Here is a 23,382-nt window from a genome sequence, read left to right as displayed (position 1 = left end):
ATTGAAAAAGAAAAGAGCAGAAGGATCAATTACCACAACTCTTTATTACACTGCTCTTTTTACATTATCTGTATATACAACTTGATTAAAACAGAGTCCAGAAAAGTCAATGCCATTTCATCAAACCCTTTGATCCTGTAGCCAGAACTACAGCCTTTGTTTTCTTTTCTTTCCCCTACATGTGCCAAATTACACTGTCATAAACTGCACCAATCCTCTACAACTGCACAAAATGATGTGTGTGCAGCATTAATAGATCTTGTGTTCTCTCTTGTGATGTTTTCTTCAAGTTCCAGCTATCTAGAATCAACATCATAGACCTTAGCTTTTGTTTTTAAAGACACAAAAAACCCCAAGATGAATAATCACAGGGTGGTTTCAGAGAACCACCTGATTCTCTCCACACAAGCCACTGTGACTCAAGGGCACGGTCAGCAAACCACACAAAGCAGTCCTAACACACCTATTCCCAAACTGGTTTCCAAGGGAAGGAGCTTTCCTGAAGTCTCGGAACCTTCCTTAGTGCCACTACTCCAGAGGAGGTCTCAGAGGGAGAACTTGCAGGGATCAAGCTTGGAAACCATTCCATAATCTTCTCTTTAAGGGTGCTTTGTAGCCACCATTTTAAATTTTCAATTTAAAAAGCCAGCCATCACTTTAAAGCCCAGCAAGCATTGTCATCCATTGGCTTGGGAATCCATTTTCACTGACATCATATCAATTCTTGGAAGATTAGAAACAAGATATCTGCTGTATCCTTGAAACCACCAGGGATCATCTTTCAGCTAGTTTACAAGCCATTTCCTAGATCAAGTGAAATTCTGTCTTCCTTATTCTTGGCTTTTAGACAAGCAGTGTTAGCATGAACTTCAAGAAGCCAGAAACAAGGCACTGGAACTTTCCAGCCATTAATGAAGGATTCAGAGTCCCAATTTGTATGAAGCTGAACGTGTATTTCAGCAAAAAGACATCCACAACATGGGTTAAACCTAGCATGCTACACTCCAAGACAGCAGTAAAATTTCCTCTCTTCTAACTCAGCACCCAAGGGTTTCCTGCTCTACACCCATGCTTTATGTGACCAACAAGTTCCAGCAGAAAATCCATTTGACCACCAAAGCCATCATCACCTATCAGAAGCTTTTAAGGATGCTCCAGTATAGGTACACAAGTTTTACAGCTAGTGTAGTCCCAGTGAGGTGAAACTAAGCATCAAGACATACAGTTACACACTCTCCTGAGATGGAATCTATTTCCTAATCTGCCTATCCCCACCATTTAGCAACAAGAGAGAAAAACAGAAGCTGCAGAGAAGATGGTGTGCAACAAATGCCCAAATCCGCTTATTACAAGAAAGAAAACCTTGAGCAACTTGAGCTGAAATAACTTCATGTCCAGATCTGGGGGCAAAGAGCCATGCTCCCTCATTTGGGCACCTACAGCCAAATGTTACCTGCAGCATGAAATGCCCACATGAAATGCAGACTGAGCAAACTGAGCAAACTCTGTACCAAAACCCAAGCACAGTGACAAACTCAGAGCCAAGCTTACATTTACTGGAGGCTCTCCCAATTAACCCCATCTTGCATTTCAGAAAATATAAGAAAACAAAGCCCCTAGTTTGACACATGCCTGGGGTGTTACCAACTGAGAGGCACAAAAGGCACTGGAACTGGGGATGGTAACTGCTAGGAGCATGACTTTGGCTAGAAGTGAGGAGGACCACTGGATAAACTGGCTTCCTGGAAGAACAACTCCATATATTAAAGTGGAATCAGTGGAAGTCCAGAAACAAACATTTTTTCCAGATAGGCCACTGTGGTTCCTATAAAGAAACTGTGTGACAATAACAATGACTTGCTTGCCAAAATGGTGCGATTGCTTGCTCCACCCTTGCAACGCGTTTGAATTTCCTTCACACTCAGACAAAAGCATGTCTTCCATTACCTAGTACTTTTGATATTTGACTTTGAAATTACTGGCAAAGAAGGCAGTAGCTGTTCCAGATCTTAGGAAAGTCTACTTATAAAAAGCTCCAAGAGCAGATTACACACTAAGAGGAGAGAAAGCTAAATATAAAACTCTTGCTGTATTCAGAAACATATTTGATGAAAGTAACAAGAGCTTGTTTACTTCTCAGCTTCTTCACATGACATTTTAACTTTCTCTAGACAAGCATTTAGTAGCTATTATCCATATAATTTGTGATAATTCCAAAGAAGCGCTATCTCTGTTACATAATAGCATCCTTAAGCACATTTCAGCCTTGCAAAAACATTCCCTGGCAATAGCGGGCCACTTCCCAAACCAGAAGAGCCTTTCAGAGAGCTGGGGGAAAGTTCATTCAGACAGACAGTAAACAGAAGGCAGCCTGGCACCTCCAACTCACCCCCACCAGTGAGGGGGAAGCAGGACACAGAGCTTTGCTTTTGTTGTTAGCAGATTTAAAATACTGTTAAGCTTGATATCTGAATAGATTATCCCCAGAAACATAAAATTCCTGCATGCAAGAGGCATTCTCAAAACAAACATAACAGGGCAGCACTCCAGCGCTCCTCTTCAGCAGATGAAAACTGACCTAGATCTTCTGAATATAATTAGTTCTGTTTATAAATGGAAACTAACTTTGACATTTAACTGATGTTTTCTTGAGATTCCTACAGGAAAACCAGGAGATGTAGAATGAAATGTTCTAGCAAAGATAATGAAAGGTGAGCCTCCATTTCCCACACTGCTCTGGAAATGACAGTTTCTTAATGAGGACTTCTACCTGCATGAACTATCTGCCACTCTCTGATCTCTCCTTGAAACTTAGCAGAAAAAAGAAGAACCTCAAAATTAACCCAGGGCAAAAAACCCCATAAGAACCACTACCAAGAAAACCCTAAATACCTTTCACCAGTAGAAGTGTTTGTGACTTTGCCACACAGCGCTGTGACCTCGGGCATGGAGCAAGAGAAAAATTGGTGACAAACAAATTCCTTCTGAGCAGGACACTGCTCCTGTGGAGATCTCCACTACACAAGTGGGGATTCCTCCTGAATGAGATGTTCAAAAATACCTATAAGGAGTGGAAATCCGTTGATGTATAAATGCTGTATGGAATGTTTCAGAAACAAAACCAGCTCTCACACCATGACAGACTGGTTGAGGTTGGAAGGGTCTTCTGGAAGGCATCTGATCCAATGCCCCTGCACTGCCCCTACTTGTGCAAGTACAGAGTGCAAAAGAAAAGGAAATATTTGGGAGAGAATGGGAAAATCCCATATTATTAATGATGGAATTATTAGAAACTAGCAACAATGAGACCAAGATCTGAAAAATGGTATTTTTAAGCATATTCACTCTTGAGCCCAACTGCTGTTCAGATCTTCCCTTTTTTCATCCTGTAAGGTTTTCTGCCTTCTTTACCTTCAATCACAAGAAATATCACCTGTAGCTTACACTACCAAATCCATTTCATGCTTCCTGACACCTCTACTATAGAGATTCATAGCAATCCAGAATGCCAACTGCTCTCTAAGGATGAATTTTCTTGTATTCCTGGAGTTTATTACCACCATCAAGGTTTCTCAGCAAGAACTGAATGGCTGTAAATTGGTATTATTTCACTCTGTGCAAGTTTTAATAGATGACACAACAGACACAGAAATGCTTCATTACCACTCCAACAATTAAAATACAGGATTTTCCCCTGTAATTGAATCCCAGTACATTCCTTCCTCCTCATTCCCACCTAGAACATGAACACCACTTCTTCATGACATTAAAGGTTTAGCTTAGTATTATCTTCCCTCCTGGCTGAGACTACTTTTAAAACTGTTTATATTAACATGACTTAGACTGTGTCTGGTTACTTTTAAATAAAAACAGATACTTTAGAAATCTAAAAGTAAAGCAACTGAAGCAAAATGATCAAGATATTAAGCAGGTAGGAACTAGAAAAGAGTTTTCTAAAAAGTAAGGTTGCTCAAAATCAGAACAGGACTAAACATGTAAAAAGTAAGTTGAAACTATCAGTCAAACCATTGTTTTCCTACATCATGTTACCCATAGTTATAAAAATTGCCTGGTGATGAATCACTTGGAACTATTTTTAAATGCATCTACGCAAATGATATTTATAGTTTATGCCAGCTTATCTGTTCTGCATGGTTTACATGTTAGCACCTTTTTAAAGGGTGACAGGAACAGCCCGGCAGAGCAGACGGGCCCACCTTGTCCCATGCTCCCCTCACAGGCTCTGGCAAAAGGAAACATCTTCCTTCACTCCTGCTAGGTGAGCTTCAGAACAGAGGCACAGGGATTCCAGAGCTTATCTCCAGCACCTGAAGATGACTCTCCAGGTATTATCCTTGTTGCAGTGGTGCTTAGACCCAGCCAACTTCTACTACACAAGCATTTGACAGAGGCTGCATCTGTCATGAAGAGCTAACATTGTAAATAAAAGACTGTTGCACTGAGTGCACTGGGATTTCAGATTATATCCACATTCCATGGAGATGTACACCTACATCAAAGCACACTCACCTGTACCTATACAGCCCAGTAGATAGGATCCTGCAGTTACTTTGCTACAGAGAAGAGTGATCAAATCCAGAAGGAAAGATCCTTGCCTAGTCCAACCATCCTATCATACTCTTTCAGCCCTGAATGCCTTTTCCAACTAGGAATTGCCTTCTCCTGCCCAAACACCTCTACTGATTTCTATTATCTGTTATTAGATTTTTTCTTTTGGCTTTGAGAAGATACAACAAAAGTTCATTATATAGGATTAATGGGGAAGGTCTTCTAAATACTTTAATACTTCCTTACTGTATCTCAGTAATTCACTTATTATTTGACCATTATTGCACAAAACAGCTGCACAGACCATTCTGAAAGATCACAACTAATTTGGAAACAATGAAAATAGAACTGTAATGTGTATTAATGATGCTTGCAGCTTTGGAAGACCATCTCCTCTTAGAGGCATGGGCAGGTTATTTATTTCTTTAACAACGGCACCTGAAACACAAATGAACTTTCTCAGGATTCACAAGACAAGGATGATCCAGGCTGCATGGCTGGTTTGCAAAGCTGGCATTTCAAGAGAGAGATTCCGTTTAAGTGCTGGTGACACAACACAACCATAAGGCTGCGAGGAGGAAGAAAGTTCCCTAAAGCAGAGAAACTACGGGGCCTATTCTTAGAAAAAATTTTGCAAAACATTTGTCTTTACAAGAGCTGAGGTCATGTCAGGGCTGTGTCACTGTGGTGGAGAGCACTTGCTGATTCTACCCAGAAAAGCAGCGTTGGTGCCTCGGCCGGGGCAGGCAGGGAGCCCTCGAGGCTGGATTGCGAAGGAGCTCACCCGCCCTGGGTGACTCTGCCCTCTGCCACGGTGACCTCAGCTGGGCTTTTACAGAAGTCACAGGACCTGGGTTCTGGGTAGCATGGAAGCATAGACAGATGGTGGATCATCTCAGGGACAAGCACCCTTGACTACTTGCAGTGGTGACGTGGGTTGATCCCATGGAAATAATGTTTCTTTAAAATATAAAAAAATAAATCCAAGCCCCCTGCTTTTTTATTCTCTTGAAAGAGGGTGACATGTCCACAGGCACTGCAGCACTGTGGAGGTCAGCTCCCTGCTCCATCTCTAAGTCAGTCTCATTATTTACCAGCTTAGCAATCCTCACCTGGAATAGATGCACTTCTTGAGCTCCAGGAAACTTGTGCTGCTTATACTAAGTACATATTGTACACCAGGAACAAAGTACATCAGCCAGGTATTTCACAGGTATAACAAACTTGGACCTGAACTTCAACTGCCTGCCAAGCTCCTTGGCTCTTTCCAATTCTTTATCTGTATATGAAGCTGACTTTAGTTTGTTTTCATTTTTTCTCCCTTCTAATGAGAGTCACTTGACTCTCATTAAGATACCTAATTTATACTCCAAAGTCTAATACATGAGCCAGATGCTTTTCCAAAAGCAAAAAGATGTAACATTGACAGGTTAGGTACAGCCTAGTCAACACAGTAATCATAATCTGGAGTGTTATACTGAAAATAAATTGGTGGGAAGTGGGAAGATTTTGCTAAAGCTGTGTAATATGTTGAATAATTTGGCAATTCACACACCTTGCAATATTTACAGTCACTCTTAATAATTTCATAAAATATTTTTGGGACTACTTCACTTATGCTATTTCAAAAAGTACCTGTTCAGGTTTTAGCTGATTTAGGCGCGTGTATGCATGCAAAATATACGCACATACACACACAAGTTTCATGCTCTCTTGAAATATGTTTTCATTAAAACCACACACAAATGAGACACAGCTCCTTTCAGTTAAATTCACTAGCACTGAACAAAATTACATTATTCAAGCAGACTGCACTTCCCTTTACAAAGTTACAAGATAGAATCAATTCAGGCAAAAAAAATCATGTCCTTTAGCATAAAATTATAGTCAGAATCATAAAAAAATAAGTCTCTAGAAGATTCATATCTCTGGAAAATAAGTATTTTCATCACAGGGAAAATAATATGCTTTCAAATAATTAAAATTATCTCAAGAACTGTGCAGTGACCATACCTGGGAAGCATCTTTGTCGCCCGAGCAGCTCCACTTTTGAAAATCCCTATAAACTCCTGTTGTGCCTGGCTGCCAACTCAGGTTAATAATAGCAATGAGCCATATTCATCCAAAACCACAAGACTGTCAGGTGACATATCAAGAGGTCTGAATTTAACTCAAACAAAAGACTCTCCATGCTGCAATGCAAAGCCTTAATCCTAGCAACAGGAGCACAGAAACCACCTTAAGGACAGCAGCGTCGGGGTTTGCACCCGCCTGCGTTTGCGCTGCCCCGCAGTTTCATAACGCAAATCCTTGCCCCACAATTCTGCACAGCCTGGGATTTCTGCTCGAGGAAAGAGCGCCCGTCTTCTCCGCTCCTCCGTCTCTTCCAGGGCTCGCTGCAGAGAAGATCAGCGTAATTCAGGGGGAAGCCAAGCGCTGCCCGGACCTGTCAGTGCCATCCATCCGCCCGCCGTCCGCCGCCGCGCTCCCGGCTCCGTCTCATGAGCGAGTCCCGGGCACCGCCGGGCACTCAGCCCGCTCGGCGGGGAACGGGGGGGCGCGGCACGGCGGCCTCCAGGCAGGCGGCACCCCCGGCCCGCACATTCCCGGGAGCGGCGGGATGCTCCCGGCGCAGGCCGGCCGCGCGGGTGGCCGAGCCCGCGCTGACAGCCATCATGTGACACGGCTGTCACCGCGGGCCACCTGCGGCCGCCAGCCCTCCCTGCACGGCGGCTGTGGAGCGCTGCTCCAGGCAGGGGCTCGGCGGGGAAGGGGAACGAGGAGCCCCCGGCCGCCCCCGCTCGCTGCTGCCTCTGCGGCGCGACTCCCGCATCCCGCCCGGCGCAGCTCCCCCTCCCCGCTCCGAACAAAGAGCGCTCTGTGCGCTCGGCGAGGGCTCATTAATATTACAAGGGGAGAAACGGGCATATGCAAGACAATTGGATGGCCATAGAGAGGAAAAAATTAAATACGCAAAATAATGCGCTGAAAGAAAACCCGACCAAGCCGGGTGGCTGTGAACAAGGTTCGCTGATTGTGCTCCGGGTCATGCGAGGAAGGGTACCCAGACATCACAGCTGCAAAGCGCGTTCTAACAAACATTAAATAGCAAAGAACTATTTAACAAACTTTAAACTGTGGGGGAGGAACGAGACAGATAGACGGGGAAGTGAAGAAGGAATTGGGCGTTCAGACATTAAAAGCCATCTAGTCTTGTGATAGGCGGGGCTAATCACTCATACTATTAATTCTTTATCATCTTTGGATAAAACTCAAGTAATACATGAAGGCAGAAGGCTACAGCATCATAGTTCCTACTTTATTTTTTTCCCCCAGTGTCTGAAAACCTATAAGTTTTGCCAGTATTTTAAATACATAAGCAGAAAAAATAGATTTATCATCAGGATCTCCTGTTCCACTGCATCCCACAAACCAATGTTATTGATGGTTCCCCCTGTATCACAGAGTGGGTGAACTGGCACACCTGTTCATGGACTTTGGTTCCAAGACCATACAATCCCAAAAGGACAGATGTTGCTTGTCCTCTGGAATGGATTGCAAAGCAGAACACAAAGCTCCCTGTTCTGCTACACATCTCATGGGTTAAGTTCAGGGAGAAATCCTTAATCTCTTGCCACTGCAATGGTTTTGCTGCTGTTTTATAGGATGGTAATATTTTTATATTTAATGTTGGACAAGTGTTTTGACACAAAAGCAGCAAAATTAAAGAGAGATAAAACCATTATCTTTTGTTACCATGCTTCACAGGAAGTTTCTCATTTAGAAATGAAGAATTGAGGCCCTGATGCCACAAACACATACATTAGAGACTTGGCTTTTCATATGTGACAAGTGCCAGGGAATTCAGTGGAATTACTCACATGAGCAAAACTGGGCATGTCCAGGTTATAGGACCTGAAGCCCAAATCTTGCCTTTAAAGCTTAAAACGCCAAGCTTTAGGAGACAAAAGCAGTAACATCTGACCACTCGATCTAGTGAAGGAATGTGCAGTGCACAGTAACTTCCTTTACCTGTGTGGCAAAAGCACCACTCTCTAAAGGTTACTGATGTCAAAAGTGACCTTTTTTCTTAGACATGCAATGCTGAGAAGTGCCTTGTATTATGTAAACATTTATTTACAGGAGTAACATCTGAGGTTTCCATTTTACCTCAGGGTAACCTGATGCGTATCAAAAGAAGTGCTTTGAAAGCTGACCCAGCCTCCATCCAACAACTGACCAGGAAAAATACTGGAAGGAATTTCTCTGCAAATAGAGACAGACTTAAACTGTACAGAGAGTAAACAGTGCTTTAGCCAGATCAGTGAATATTTATTGCTTGAGGAAGGAATTCAGATATTCAATGTTTATTTATACACACTGTCACCATTCCCATATCCAAGAAAACACTGGAGCATCTTTAACATGAGATATGCACCATCCCCTCCTTTAGGTGTATATCCAGGCCTCTCTTTGAAAAGGTGAAGGCTTTTCTTTTTTTTGTGTCTAAAATTTGAGTTTGAAAAACAAAGCTGGTAATATTACCCTGTTTCAGAAAAACACTCAAGTTCAAAAAAATGAAGTTATCAAAATCTCCTGTGATAGCCCATCACCTGCCAGAGAGATAATTCAGTATCCATTCACACCCAGCCAGCTGCAGATGGGAAAGATGAGGGTGATGGTGTTCAACCACATCCAGCAGCCACAGAGCCCAATGGACTCTCTGCAGACCCCCACACCCAACTGGGGCTGGGGCATGTTCTGAAACAGACAGAGCCCAAAACAACCCTCAAAACCAAACAGCACCAAAAATAACCACTTTCTTCACTCTAGCCAAAGGCATTTCTAAAACACTTAAAACTAATGCAAAGGCTCATATGCACCTTTTGGGTATAAATCATCTGATTTTAAACCAAGCAGACAACAGAGTTTGCTCCAACCACAGGCTAAAGAGTAATGAAATAATTAATTTTTGGTCTTCACTGCCTTAACAAGTTTTTTCAGTCTTTCTTCTAAAGGAAGGCTTCCCTCACACATGTTGTAAATGCACACAACAAAGAGCCAGTGAGTGAGCCAAGAAATATTTATTGCTTAGTAATGCACGAAGGTAGGATCTGGAAGCCGCACTAGACGAAAAGAGAGAAAACCAATTAGGATTTTATTTGAAATCTGACTAGAAATACTTGGATACCATTTCTCTGCAAAACACTTACCTCACTAGGATTACCACTGAGCTAGACTTCTAAACAAATGTGCTTTCTGTGCATTTTTATATCCCTCAAAAAAAAAAAAATTTCTCACTACTGGAGAGGAAGAGCGGAGATGTTAAAGCATGAACCTCCCATATACGCTTGGAGCATACTCAAACCTGCACACACAAACATGAGCCCAGCCAAAGGTCAGCAAGAGCCCAAACAATGAGAAAGATCACCGCAAACAGCCCTCAGGAGTTTCAAAACTTGAGCCCTCTATTCTTTAAAGGAAAACAGATTGTTAAATGCTGAAAAGAGTGCTTTTGAGATGAGATTAAAAAAAAAATAAACAAGTTTATAAACTTTCCATACACAGGATTCTCACTACCAGCACAAGGTCTCATGACTGGAATAAACTGTCTCTACCAGCATTGTAAAGGAGCATCAGCAACTACAAATCTGCCTATGAGCATTCTTGGAGGGTAGGACATGAAACAATTATCTCTCTTTTAAGAACATGGAGACCTCAGCAGATTGACTATCCACTGCTGTAATTTTTCACGTCCTGCTAAAAATGCTGAAAATAACTATTAAAGTAAAAATCTGATGCATGGTTAGGCTACTGAAACACTGGTGTTCATTTTGTATCACATTTCCAGTTGCAATCTACAATAAGACACCAAACAAACCTCCATAATACCAACTGGTACTGCAAGACAACAGGGCATTTTCCCCCTGCCAAACAGTTATTTTATTGTGCATCTCGGCTGTGCAGAGCAGACTCTTCTGCTGTAGCTAGTAAAAATGAAGTGTAAATAGCTCAGCGTTGTGTGCATTTAATGAAAAGTTGGGGAGAAAAAAGTTCCAATACAAATTGCTTTTGATGAACATAGCTGGAAATAGCATAGTTGCTGGAAATAAAGACTCTCCTAAATCACCCAGAATTATGTAATGCAGCAGAGAAGGGTTATGGGGGGCAGTCTGTGTTCCCTCCTTTGTGCTGTGCAGTTCTGGAGATGTCACGAGAGGTTCAACAATCCTTAAATTCACACACAAAACTAACTTGACAAAACAAAATCAAGCTCACAAGCTCGGATTTATCAACTGCAAAGTTTGCTTACGGAACTTAATGGTGAATTGCTGCTTTTTATTTTGGAAACTGTGAATATTAATAGATGAGACAATGAAGAGAAAAGACAAATGACAGTCGAGGTTGACTGCAAGACCTCTCCTGTCATGAAAATGAAGACATCTTAGAGGAATCACTAAGGCTCCACTATTGTTATCAACACCAATATTAATAATAATAATAATGAACCCTTGAAAGATTCCTGATGGAATAAGGGTACTTTGGCTCAATACTCCTAACATTTTCAATTTTTTAATAGACAAATATTGAATTTCCTGTATTTATCTTCAGCTTAGAGTGTCTTTAGGGCTTTTATTTTTATTTTCATACAGACTATGGCAGTTTTATTCTTTCTGCACTTCTGAAAACTGAGATTTTTAATATATTACTTCAGGAGACATTAAAAGAAAAGCTGCAAGGTGCATAACTGAACTGCCAGTTTGCTCTAGCTATTCCTGACATGTCAGCTGATTCTTGCAACAAGCAAACACATCTAAATAAGCTTTTTTTTTAATCAGACAGATACATCTAAAAATAAATACATTTTTAAAGGCTAAAAGACTAGAATGTAAAGAGCTGCAATTTTTTTATGTCATGCTTTTTAACCTGTGAGCTGTACCAGGGTGGATGATGCTGTGCCAAGGGTGCCAGGATATAGTGGGTCCCTGCCAGGTCTTCTGCCCAGAGCCTGCTTTTTCCACCTTGAAACCCCCTGGCCTGGCTGCAGGCAGCCAGGATACCTCCAGCCTGGAGATGCTACTCCATGGAGTGCCCAAACCACTGGTACCTCCAGTGCCAGCACATGACAGCCACCAAACCTCTGGCTGCAGCCACTGCACCTGCTGCACAGCCCTGCAGCGACCCATGAGCCTCTGCTGCGTCAGGGTGCAGGGAGACATCTGCTTCTGCTGATTAAAACATCCTGCAATACTTGTTTTGTGAGTTTTATAAGGGGAAAAAATATGGCCTTGGTGGTGAAAGTCATCCAGCACAGGCAAGGCAGCATGGGGCTTGGAGCATTCCTTGGCTGTAAGCCACAGTCCTGTAATTGATTAAGGTGGCTGCGCTTGTGACCGAGTGATAATTGAGAGCCTAATAAATCTCCACACAAGTATTTGTCACTCAGAGATGGAAAACAATTGTTATGGACCTTCATAACGAGCCACAAGTGGTAAAATTGCAGCTAATATTAAAAATAACAAGAAAGCCCACAGATCACTTCCAACTTCCTTGCCCAATCTTTACATTCTGTTAAATTTCCAGGAGTATCAAATGCACAAGGACTATACTTTCAGGCTTTCAGCTAAATCATCCCTAGCACAAACTCAAACCATTCAAATTCCTCAAGATTATGTTGAGAACTCCCTGGTCTTCCTTCCCCCTACCCCAGATCTCATTTATCTGCATAGGCAGCATTGCTTTAGCCAAGGTCCACACGCTATTCTTTTCTCTGGGAAAAAAAAAAAAGAAAAAAGGCAGAGCCACAGCTGTTCAGGGTTGCTTGGAAAAGGAGGAAGACAGAGGTAAGTAGTTATTCTCCAAAGATTCACAGGGATCAGTGCCTGAACAGCATTTTACTCTGTCCCTCATGTGACTTTAATTAGGTGTTGATTCACTCAGTCATGAGACACAAGGAAACAGGGCTGCAAGCCCCAACGTCAAAGTAATGCCTGTTCTGCCAGTTTCTGTATTAGCAAAGCACAAAGGGGACATCCAGTTCTGAGAAGCAAAACTTGTGTTTTCTTGCCCATAAACCAATCCATCACATCATTTCAACCTTTCCATATTAAAAAAAAAAAAAAAAAGGAAAAAAAGACATATGAATTATTTCAGAGAAAGATGCTTGTAGATTCCCTGGTTATTCTCGCCTGTAAGAGCCACGACCAGTGCAAGGGTGAGCTCCCTGGCCAGGCTCTGAAGCCCTGAGAGCAGAGTGTCCCCTTCCATCTGGTAATCCAGGTCCAAGCTGCTTCAGGATATCAGGGTTTCTTCTGGGGTTTGTTTGTTTGCTTTTGGAAAAAGAATACAAGCTATTTTTCCATGGCTTTATTCCTGTTGTTAAGTGAATTTCTTGGCCTCCTTAGCACCAAAAAGCTTTCCTGTTATGGGGTCTGGTTTCCATAGCAACAGGCTTTAAAAATATCAAAGAAATTTTCAGGACATGGTAAGCCAATTTCACAAACTGTGTATATGTTTGTAATAGGAAAAGCTGGCGGACAATTATTTGTACGTACTCAGTTCAAACAAGGTTTGACGTAGGGATAATGCCAAGATGCTGCTCTCAGCCCACAGCCTGGGGTTGTAGAGGACTACAGTGAACTTTAGCTTGCTATGTTACCAGGTCATTTATCAAGACAGTCACATAAAATTAATAGATGACAGTCATTTTCCCGATGCAGGTGACATTTAAGCTCAGTATGTCACTGAAAAGTATTAAATGCCAAAAGCTTTTTTCCTGAAGAGTACAACCCCCTAAACCTTTGATTTTAAACATTGTGTGTTTGCAGTCTCACCCTCCTCATTTGTGTAATTTTACAACTTCTTTATAACACAAGCCTAGTGCTAAGCACATCACTGGGTTCATTGGGAGCAGTCAGACTATTTCCAGACTTAGAGCACATGCCTAAGCACAGTGCTGACTCAGCCTTATTGCCCCCACCAGCTTTCACCAAAACCCCATCTCAGTTACACAGGAACAACTGCAAACTAAAGACAGAGGATGATTATACAAGCAAGTAAAAGAAATTCATATCTATGGAATGAAATCCCAGGCTGCCCTATCTGTATGTGATGCTCATTAATATCAACATCCCAGAAGTCCTAATGATAGATACTCCCCAGGAATCAACAACTGCCTGACGTGAGTGCTAGTCACTGGCCATCTAAGCATCCTCCAACACCTTCAAATGTCTGATGTGGCCCAATTCTGCACTCTGCACACAGAGTGGTTACCTGCTGCCATAAGCACAGAAGACTTTAACCCATCCTTTAGTTAACCCTCAAAACCCCTAAATGTCAAGTACATTGCATTTCAAAACTACTGCCAGGTTCTGAACCAGAAACAATTAGGAATGATTTCATAGATCTGCCAAATAATACTACTGAATATTTAGGTGGACTGGATCTATCCTACAGCTGCTCTTCAGGAGGGAAGACTTTTCTAACTTGGCTCCAACCCATGCACTGAACATCCCTCCCTTACTGGCTCTACGAGTCAAACAGGCCCCTATTTAACTTGCAGAAGGGATGAGATCTTGATTTGTGCAGATATTGCAAGGGCCCCAAGACTACTGTGAGGAGCCTAGACTGCTTAATTCTCCAAGGCAAGAGTCATGCTGCTCAACTGTTTTCCAAATTAAGCATGTAAAGGTGACCTGAAACTATTTCAGGTAGATTTATATAGAGCAGACACTAAAGACATTGGTTCACTTCACCTTTATGTAACTCATAAGGACACGAGGACAAATAAAAATCAGATGCTTGAACAAGCCACAACTTCATTCATATTGGAAAAAAAATAGAGACTATCAGAATATTGGAGCAGCCTGGCACCTTCAAGCAAATACACCTTAAGTGTGAGGTCCTAAATGTTTTGGTTCCCCAAAGCAGAAGAACATGTAAATGCACATGTAAAAATGCACATGTAAAAAGGCCCACTCAGCCTTTAAACCAAGTTTAACAAAGTGCTCTACTGGGTTTGCTCCATTGTGCTTTGCTCACTGCTGCAAGGAGCTCTGTACCCTCAGGCTTTCTGCCATCCCCTTCAGTGTTCTAAGTCTCACTACATGCTCACGGTTTTGGGTTTCCAAGAATGGTAGGAATGGAAAATACAGGGTAGGACTGGCCATTGCCCAAGCTCTCCAATACAACTATCCATCTAGAGGGATTTTCCACAGCAGAAAGACTGAGCTGGTCAAGTATTACTGAGAACCCCACATGACACATACATGGCAGCTTTGAACATCAGCTGAACATAGCCCTTACATGCCCCAGAGCTTTTCTTACTGCTAAAATCTGTCTGTGATAAAGAAAACTGCAGGTTCAGCTCAACATGACCTCCCTGGGTATCAGCACTGAAACTCACTCCAAACACACACCTTCCTTATCACAGAACTGAGCTGGAACACACAGTCCAAACCAGCTCTGCCTGACAGAATCAACAGAATCACTTGATAAAACCTACGTTGTTCTACTGGGAGAGGCTGTACTTAATCAAGATATATATGTATATTTAATATATGTTCAATAAACCCCTCTCTGCTAGCAGTAACCAAATTGATGCAAACATAATTCCAGACACTCCCAGCCACCACAGCTTGCCAGCAGATTTCAGTCTGCCCACATGAGCATCCTTAAAATGTGGAACCCGAAGAAGCCTAGTGCTGCAGATAACCTGCTGTGAACCAGCCACAGCAACACACAAAGTTATTTATTACACTGCATCAAGAGAAAAGAAAGGCTCACATGCTGGACAGCAACAGCTGTCAATGCCACCAGGACATTTTGGACTGGGTTGTTTTATCATGGTCTTTCTAAAGGAGCTGTTGGCAAAGTAATTGCTCGCTTTGCTTTTTGTTTCCCTTTCCCCTTTTCCTACTCATACACATCACTTGATGCGACACAACAGTAACCCCAAACAGGATGCACGCCACTGCTTGCGGCAGAGAAGGAAGGGACAGCACAGCACCCAGGGGAACACCTCAGAGAGGAGAGGCAGCACTGCAGGCCTCAGAAGACATTAAGAAGAGAGCAGAAGAATAGAAGGGAAAGCAAGATGGGCTTTAATTCTCTTCTTCTTCTGTGTATGAGTGCATGTAACTAAATACAAGTTCACAAAGCAGAGCAGCAAACAGGGACAGTGACAATGAGGGAGAACACCAGAAGGAACAAAAAATTCTAAGCAAAAAGAATCACAGCATCACTAAGGTTGGAAAAGTCCTCCAAGATCATCAAGTCCAACCTTTGGCCAAATACCACCAGGCTGACAAAACCACTATATCCTGTAAATTGTATGTATGTAATCACAGCAGCATCATACAACTGCTTCCAACTGCACTTGCACGTGTACCTTTATAACCTTCTGAACACAGGGCAACTCCAAAAAGCTTATATTTATACAGCATCTATCAGCCCCAAAACCACAAAAATCTTAGCATTGTGGTTCTGATCATGCAAAGGAGTCTGTCTGCCCAGTGTTACATGACAGCAATTTAGGCTTGTCTACACAGTGCACACAGGTAATGAATTTACCTGTCCCACTGCTGGGGGAAACACCAAAGTCCTTCTCTCACAGACAGCAGCTGAGCAAGGCAGGCAGGTTCCTGCTTTGTGGCATCCTGATCACTGTGACTTGAGACAGGTGCTTGCACACTCAGAGCCATGATACCAAATGAAGACACCTGGGTGTATTTTCAAATATACAGACATGTGTGTTCTGACACAGATCAAACAGTGAGGACTTTCCTGCTCTTGTGATCTCTTTTCTCCCAGCATGAATATCCTTCAGCAAAGCTCAAGGCTTTGGCACTGAAAGCCTTCAAACCTTATGAGGATGCTGAGAACTTCATAGAAATGGGCCACTTGGTATTTGCTTTAATGTTTAAGTTTCTCTTTATTTTAATTTTTATATAAAAAACAATTTCTTGTCAAATTCCCCACTCCCTTTATATTTTCTTCTCCTCTGTCTTCTCTATCCATACAGATGAGAACAATTGCCATTACTGAATCTTACATTATCTTGCATGGGTTTTTTCTCCAGTGTGGGCATAGACTAATGTCACCTCCTGAGTGCAATTCAGCTGATTTGCCCTGCTAGCTACTAATAGAAAAGACCAGTATTTAAATGAGCATATACTAAACCCAGGCGGGGGAAAAACCCAACAAAATCCCAAACAAACAAACAAACAAACAAACAAACAAACACACACACACACACACACACACACACACACACACAATACCTGGTGTCTTATCTTCTGACCCTAATGTGAGAAAAAGCCTCATAAACACACAAACATAAGCTACCTAGCAGTTTCTGAGCATGCTTCAATTGAAAAATAAAGTCTGATGACACATTTTAAAGGAGCTACATATTCAGGCTAACCAAAATTATTCATTTTGCTGATAACTGCAGAAAAGATACTATGGGAAAAAAAACCCTACTAAATTTAGAGAAAGTAAAATAAATTAGTCTTATTACAAAGTGATTTTTTTTTTGCTTATCTGAAAAAAGTTTGATAAATATTTATTTATGCAAAGATAAAATTATAGTCTCAAAAGAAGTTAAAGTTGCTTTGATTTTTTTTTTCTTCTACACTTTTTTATTATGTCTGTTTTGGGAAAAAAAAAAAAAAAGAGGTCAGCAGTTCATGATTAGCATCTCTTGTGTGACCAGTAAATATACCCAGTTCAGAACCATCATGCCCTTTTTCAGAGTTTCTTAGTACTCCACGCTGTCAGTAGAACAATTTCCTTTTCTACTGAGCAAGTAGAGTAACTTCCAGTAACTCACAGCAGCTGAAATAGGTTTAAGTACTGAAAAAACCAACCACTTTTTTCTGTCTGACTATTTAAGTTCTATGTCAGTTTGGGCTGCCTTTAAATAGAAACACAGTTAGTGCTGTAAGCCAATTCGCTGTCCTGACATTTGAGGCATTTCTTTAAGTCTGTCTTAAGGGGTAATACTGTTATTTTTCCTGTAGGAACAAGAAAATTCTGGCAGACTTCTCCCCTAGCAGCTTCTCAGATGTTCAGATAATGTCATTCAACTAGAACAAGCTTCTGAGAAGGAGCACACGCTCCCCCCAAGTTCCACAGCCTGTTCCCTGCACAGCCAGCCACACAGCTTATCATCAGCACCCATTCTTCATTAACACCTGAACTAACACAGTTTTGCACTACAAATTTCTGGTATCAAGTTTCATAAAAAGGAGTAAACAAAGCATTCAGCCAACTCTCCAAATGGCAAGAACATTTTCTAGGTAAGGCTTCACGGGGGCAGAGCGGGGAGAGTGCAGAAATACTCGACAAGAATCCCATTCATTTCTCACCGAACTGCTCACACGTGATGTGCTTCCTTCTGCCCAACTGGAGTGTTCTGTAATTACCCACAACAAGACAAACTAAGTGCTGAGCACACAGGCTTGGGAGGCCTGATTTTAACCTTGGACATGCATGAGACAAGAGAAACCTGGGTATGTAACAGGCAGTGTGTGCTTTAATACTCGTCTGAAAACAAAATAATTTAGCTAACAGAGGTTTTGATATTCTGGTATTCACAGTAGTCCAGGGCTGGCCTTTCTTGAGGTCGCCCTACAGCTGTTCCCTGCAAACTATGGAACCACATGACTCCTGTCTTCCTCCAACATGCCCATGCTCTGGCTGTCCCCAGGACACAGCCATTGGAAACTGGAATGGACAAAGTGCAGCCAGCTCAGAGCTGCACATGTCCTCACTGCCAGGAGACACCCAACAGCACCCATTTTCACTGAAGTTAGAGAAACTCAGCTCACTCAAACTGCTGTTCTCACATTCTCCACCAGACACGACAGAAATCAATCAAAAGGTTTAGAAATTACTGAGGGGAGTGCAAGGCCAAGCACTGCAATGTGTGAGCCACCATTTCCACAGCTCCTGAGGCTAAAATAAAACAAAATAAGAAGGCATATAGCAAAGTAACAGTTCCTTTGGGCAACTCTTAGACAATTTACCTTCTCTCTCTTTGAGTGGGAAATGACACAAGAACTGTGGTGAAGATACTGCTCTGGCTTAAACAGGCACAAGGCCAGGATCTAAAGTCAGGGCTGAACTGCATTCAAAGTTTCTTCATTTATCAACTAAAACAGATGGAAGAGAACTGTAATTTGGCTCCTGTTTCTTCCCAGCTCTGTATCACACAAACTGAAAGAGTAGAAGGTTTCTGGTACTATTACGAATTCTGTTTTGCTGACATTTTAGCTGGAGAAAGGGAAAAAACATTTGAAGGTGCTGAGAGTGAGGCACACACAGATCTGGAGGGGCATGAAACAGCATGAATGTGCAGGGCATGATCATTCCCCAGAGTAAAGGAAATGTGACTGTTTCTGTGATGTATTTCACTCGTTTTAGACATAACTACTGGATGTTGTGGAACTATCCTGGAGAAACAGAGCAGGATCAGTGCTGTGTGATGGATCACTCCCATGCCTGAAGCTCACTGCTGTCAGCAGGGGCTGTTGCAGATCCACACTTGGGTACAGCCAACCACAGGGCACTGCTGGGCTGTTGACGTGGGCAGGGGTACCTACAGCCAGGATTGTTGCTACTGACACTGTCATCAATGTACAATCCTCCACCTGTACAAAATGGGTTCTTTCAAGGCCAGAGTTCCAAAGACAGATAACATACAACAGCTGGAAGACACCCTGATTATCAACACAAAAGCATCAGACAAGACTGTTAAATACAAAATTTTTTACATACAGTCAAACTGTTTAAGTCCAAAAGCCTAATTGCTTGGTAAGAGCTATGAAATTAGAAAAGACAAAAAACTTTATTACAAGCACATTTTACTTGCAGATGCATCTCACATACAAGCACTGTTAATACTCTATATGCAGTTCATGGAGTATTTCATGCTGCAATTCACACGTTTGAACAGGTTTCGCTGTAATGCATTGTGTTCTGAATAACAGTATCTCCAGAAGCTATCAGTTTCAGAGAAGAAAAAGATTGTTTACGCAAATGTGCAGAATCAACAAGTAAAAGCTTCGGTTGAGCACTAAGGAACATTGTTAACCATGCATTGTTGTAAAAATAAATAAATCCTTTTCAATACAAAGACTACATCCACTCACTTGTCTATGAAGCAGAACATAATTGTATTGTGTGTATTGGGCAGGTATTGTTAGAAATTCTTGATTGAACATAGTGCTTATGGTCACATTCCTTAGGCACAAAAGATTCACATGAATTGTGTGCAAATATATTTCCCATATTTGAATATTTCCCATATATGAATTCTGCTACTACTCACTGTAAGGTGCAGCAGCCGGTGCATTAGCTAACCGATTACTAATTAATAAAATTATTTCCTGTTTTTAATGGGCATAACTTTTTTTCTCCAGCAGATATTTTATAGATCTAACACCACAAATGCAAAATGTTTCAAGTCCTCAGAGACAAATTCTGCTCTTGGCAGATTCTGGAAGCACAGCACAACCACACTGTGGATTCGCTGCTGCAACTGAGCTTTGCATTTTTCCTAACATTACTCACAAACATGTGATCCTGCAGACATCCAGCTCCAGATGTAGCACTGGGAGGGAACACAACCACTGAGCATGAAACCACTGCATGCATTAGTTTCCACTTGTAAAACACACTGCTGAAGTGGTCACCTAGAGCATTCAGCCAAAATTACAAAACAAGTTGCAGGCTCCAAGTCACACTGGTCCAGTTTATTCCAGAACAGAAGCTTGGATTCATCCAAGCTGTCACCATGAGCATACGCTAACTCGAACCATAACAGAGTATGCACAGAGCAAAGGATAAAGCCCTTTGAAAATACAAGGTCAATCTATCAGTCAACCAGATGAGCTGATCATCCCAAGTCAGCAAGGTTTGGAACATGAGACATGTAAACACACCCTCAGTCACCTGAAAACAAATTGTGGAATTGCTTCAGAAAAGGAGAAGACATCACAGTGCACAAGCAGGTACATACACCCCATGCTCTTGGTACATCCTCATGCCTCGTGACCTCACCTGGAGTAGGAAAAGTGAAGAAACAGAACCCAGGGGTTTGTAGAAACACCTTCTTACAACGCTTGCCAGTGTAACCCAAGTGTGAAGCACTTCCACTCAAGTATATCTACATGTACATGACTCACCCGCCCCAACCTCTCCTGAAAAAGATTTCTAATTTAGAGGAAGGAGTTGAAATTCAGGAAGGGGAACCAAGAAAGTGACTGTTCCAAGGGCTGCTCAGCGAGACAGGAGACTGCAGCTCTCCCCAGACAAGCCAGGCCATCCCACGGGGAGGAAGCGACGCCGCAGGCTGGGAGGAAGCCGAGTGCGCGCTGACAGTGCTGACCTCGTGATGGCCAGGACGGGCAGGGCAGCCTCGTGATGCCAAATTCTCAAGACACCACGAGCACCCAGCCACCACAGGATATGCCAGGAGGAAAGTCAATAAGGGTGACCCTTCACCTGTTAGCTAATTTTGTAATGTACTTTACCTCCTTCTAACAAATGAGAGAAAAAACGAGCAGAGGGCTTTTTCACTCCACCATTCGTGTTCCCCATTCCACTGGTGATGGGAAGAAGCCAAGGAGAAGCAAGGGCTAGGCAGAGGTCCCACCAGGGCAGGGAAAAACTTTCCAAGGCACAAAGCCAGGCAGACACAAGCACCCCAACAGTTTTCAAATTATTTCATTTTTCTCTGCGCTCACATGCACCTAGCATGCTGCCAAGTTAATTCCTTCAGATCTGATGATGATATAAGTAAATAATCACTGGATGGACTGCCAACCCTCTGATTATCAGCTCCTTCAGTCACTGTACAGGCCCAGCTTGCAGCATTGCTTTATTCAGAGCCAGCACCTAATTTTCAAGGACATGCTGGGTGTTTTAGGGGCATCACATTCACACCTGGAGAAGCATTGGGAGACCTAGAGAATGGTGGCAAGGAAGGCTTGGAGAGTGGCCCTTTCAGAAGAAATTAACAAAACTTTCTCCAAGCTCCAGAGGTGCTCAGTGGAATCTTGTCATTTGTATGTCTCCGTTTCCAAGATGAAAATTGACTGTAAGCACTGGAAGGTACATAAAAACTTACATGACAGGAAACACAAAACAGATTTTGGCAAATAGAAGTACTTTAGAAAACAGCAATATATTTCAGAACACAGGCCAAAGTCATCATAGCATAGAGAAAACTGTGCATAAATCAAAGAGAAGTATTTATTAAAACTTGGTGCACTCAAGCTAATGAATGCAACCAAAAAGCCAAAACCATACTCTTCCAGAGATTACAGAAGAGATGGATTTTTATAAAAAAGCAAAACTTGAAAGGACATTAAAGGGCAGAAATTAGCTCAATAAAAGCACAGTAACATTTGAGATGGTTAAGAATTCGAGTAGTCTTAAAAATTATGGCAGGAAAGCTTTTTAAATTCATCAGATAACTGGAAAAGATAAAAAGCTGGACCTATTACAAAATGAGGTCCAGCTAATGCTCTTTTGGAACAAAGACTTTGAGGTGGTGAAATTCCAGGAGTTTTACAAATATTGACAAAAAACCTGTCAGAATGCCAGAAATGAACAAACATCAAAACATGCTGTTTCATTAACAACAGGTTTTGGTCAGGCTGGCCTGATGTACTGCTGAGGAACAACTTTAAAAAGCCTTGTGCACAGCTACTAGGATCAGGAATTTGCTGGCTGCATTGCTCCCAATAACTGACACAATTTGCCAACAGATCTGCTTTCCTGGGCTCAGCCAAGCTGTACACAAAGCTACCTGCTCCTGAGATAAAAGTTCTCTGGGTAAAATTTTTGACTGGAAATACCAATATAAAGACAACTTTCATGTTCCTCCTTCACTGTACTCCAGCCTCCACTTTGAAAAGCTGCAGTAGTCTCTGGCTACACACTAATAAAAGTCTCTGAGTCTCTTTGCACTTTTTTTCAAGAAATTAGCCTCTGGTTCAAGAAGCAATTATGCTTTTGTAAGAAAGCACGTACCAGTTTTACTGTGCAAGAACAATAGCTCTGCAGAAGAACTGGCTCATGAAACATCTTTGTATCAAGCTACCCATTTACAACTCTAGGTTCATTGTAATTCCCTTGATGAATGCCACTGCCAAAAATTATGTGAAAGGAAACAAATCTCAGGATACCATTTAAAGTCACTGCCACAGAGAACAGAAAGAGCCTGGGCTGATGGGGAATGCTTGCCTAGACAGATTTCAGGAAATACTACTCTGCAGTCAGCCTGAGGCCAGTCCTATCTCAGGAACCTGGCAAACTATTCTCTCAATATAAGGAGCAGCACATATTACTAGAAGTCCCCAAAAAAGCACATATCCAGGACAACCAAAAATGGCTTTCTCTATCATAAAGAACATTTAAAATTATTTATTCCTGTATCTCCCAGCTTGAAAAACAGCACTCGTTCTCAAAAATACCTAGATAACCAAAGCAAAGCCCTAAAGGAAGAATGTGCCCAAAGACACCCCACACCATTGGTAAGACTTCAAACTGGAAGGGGTTCTGTCAAGCTTGAACAATCACCACACAGCTGTACCTCTACAACAGGTGCTTTAACAAGAGCAAAACAGAGTTTGCAAACATCAGTGGAATGCCCCTCGGGGTGAGATGGTTCTTTAGAGTTCCCTAGATTAAAATAAAAAAAGAGACACTGAAGCTTTTATTGAGCTGTAGAGTAAAAAGAACTCCTGATTAATAATCCCTCTATCCTCGAGCTAGGCAGGCAGGATGTCTAGAGACAGAAGG

The 23,382-nt window shown here is 42.1% G+C and overlaps 1 protein-coding gene across 3 annotated transcripts in view; it reads right to left on the bottom strand.

The window, feature by feature from the left end:
* FNIP1 (folliculin interacting protein 1) overlaps positions 1-23,382 on the bottom strand; it is a 64,662-nt gene that overhangs the window by 37,311 nt on the left and 3,969 nt on the right. The window contains exon 1 of one of the 3 annotated variants that reach the window (XM_084216058.1): positions 6,583-7,160. The exons of the other annotated variants lie outside the window; for them this stretch is intronic. Within the exon in view, the coding sequence (XP_084072184.1) occupies positions 6,583-6,593 (11 nt within the window). The 5' untranslated portion in view covers positions 6,594-7,160. Of the gene's footprint in view, positions 1-6,582; positions 7,161-23,382 lie in introns of those variants that run through there. 3 annotated transcript variants of the gene reach the window in all.

The sequence above is a fragment of the Fringilla coelebs genome (genome assembly GCF_963513975.1).
Source record: "Fringilla coelebs genome assembly, chromosome: 15".
NCBI classification, from domain to species: Eukaryota; Metazoa; Chordata; class Aves; order Passeriformes; family Fringillidae; genus Fringilla; species Fringilla coelebs.
This window is presented reverse-complemented; position numbering and strand designations above follow the sequence as displayed.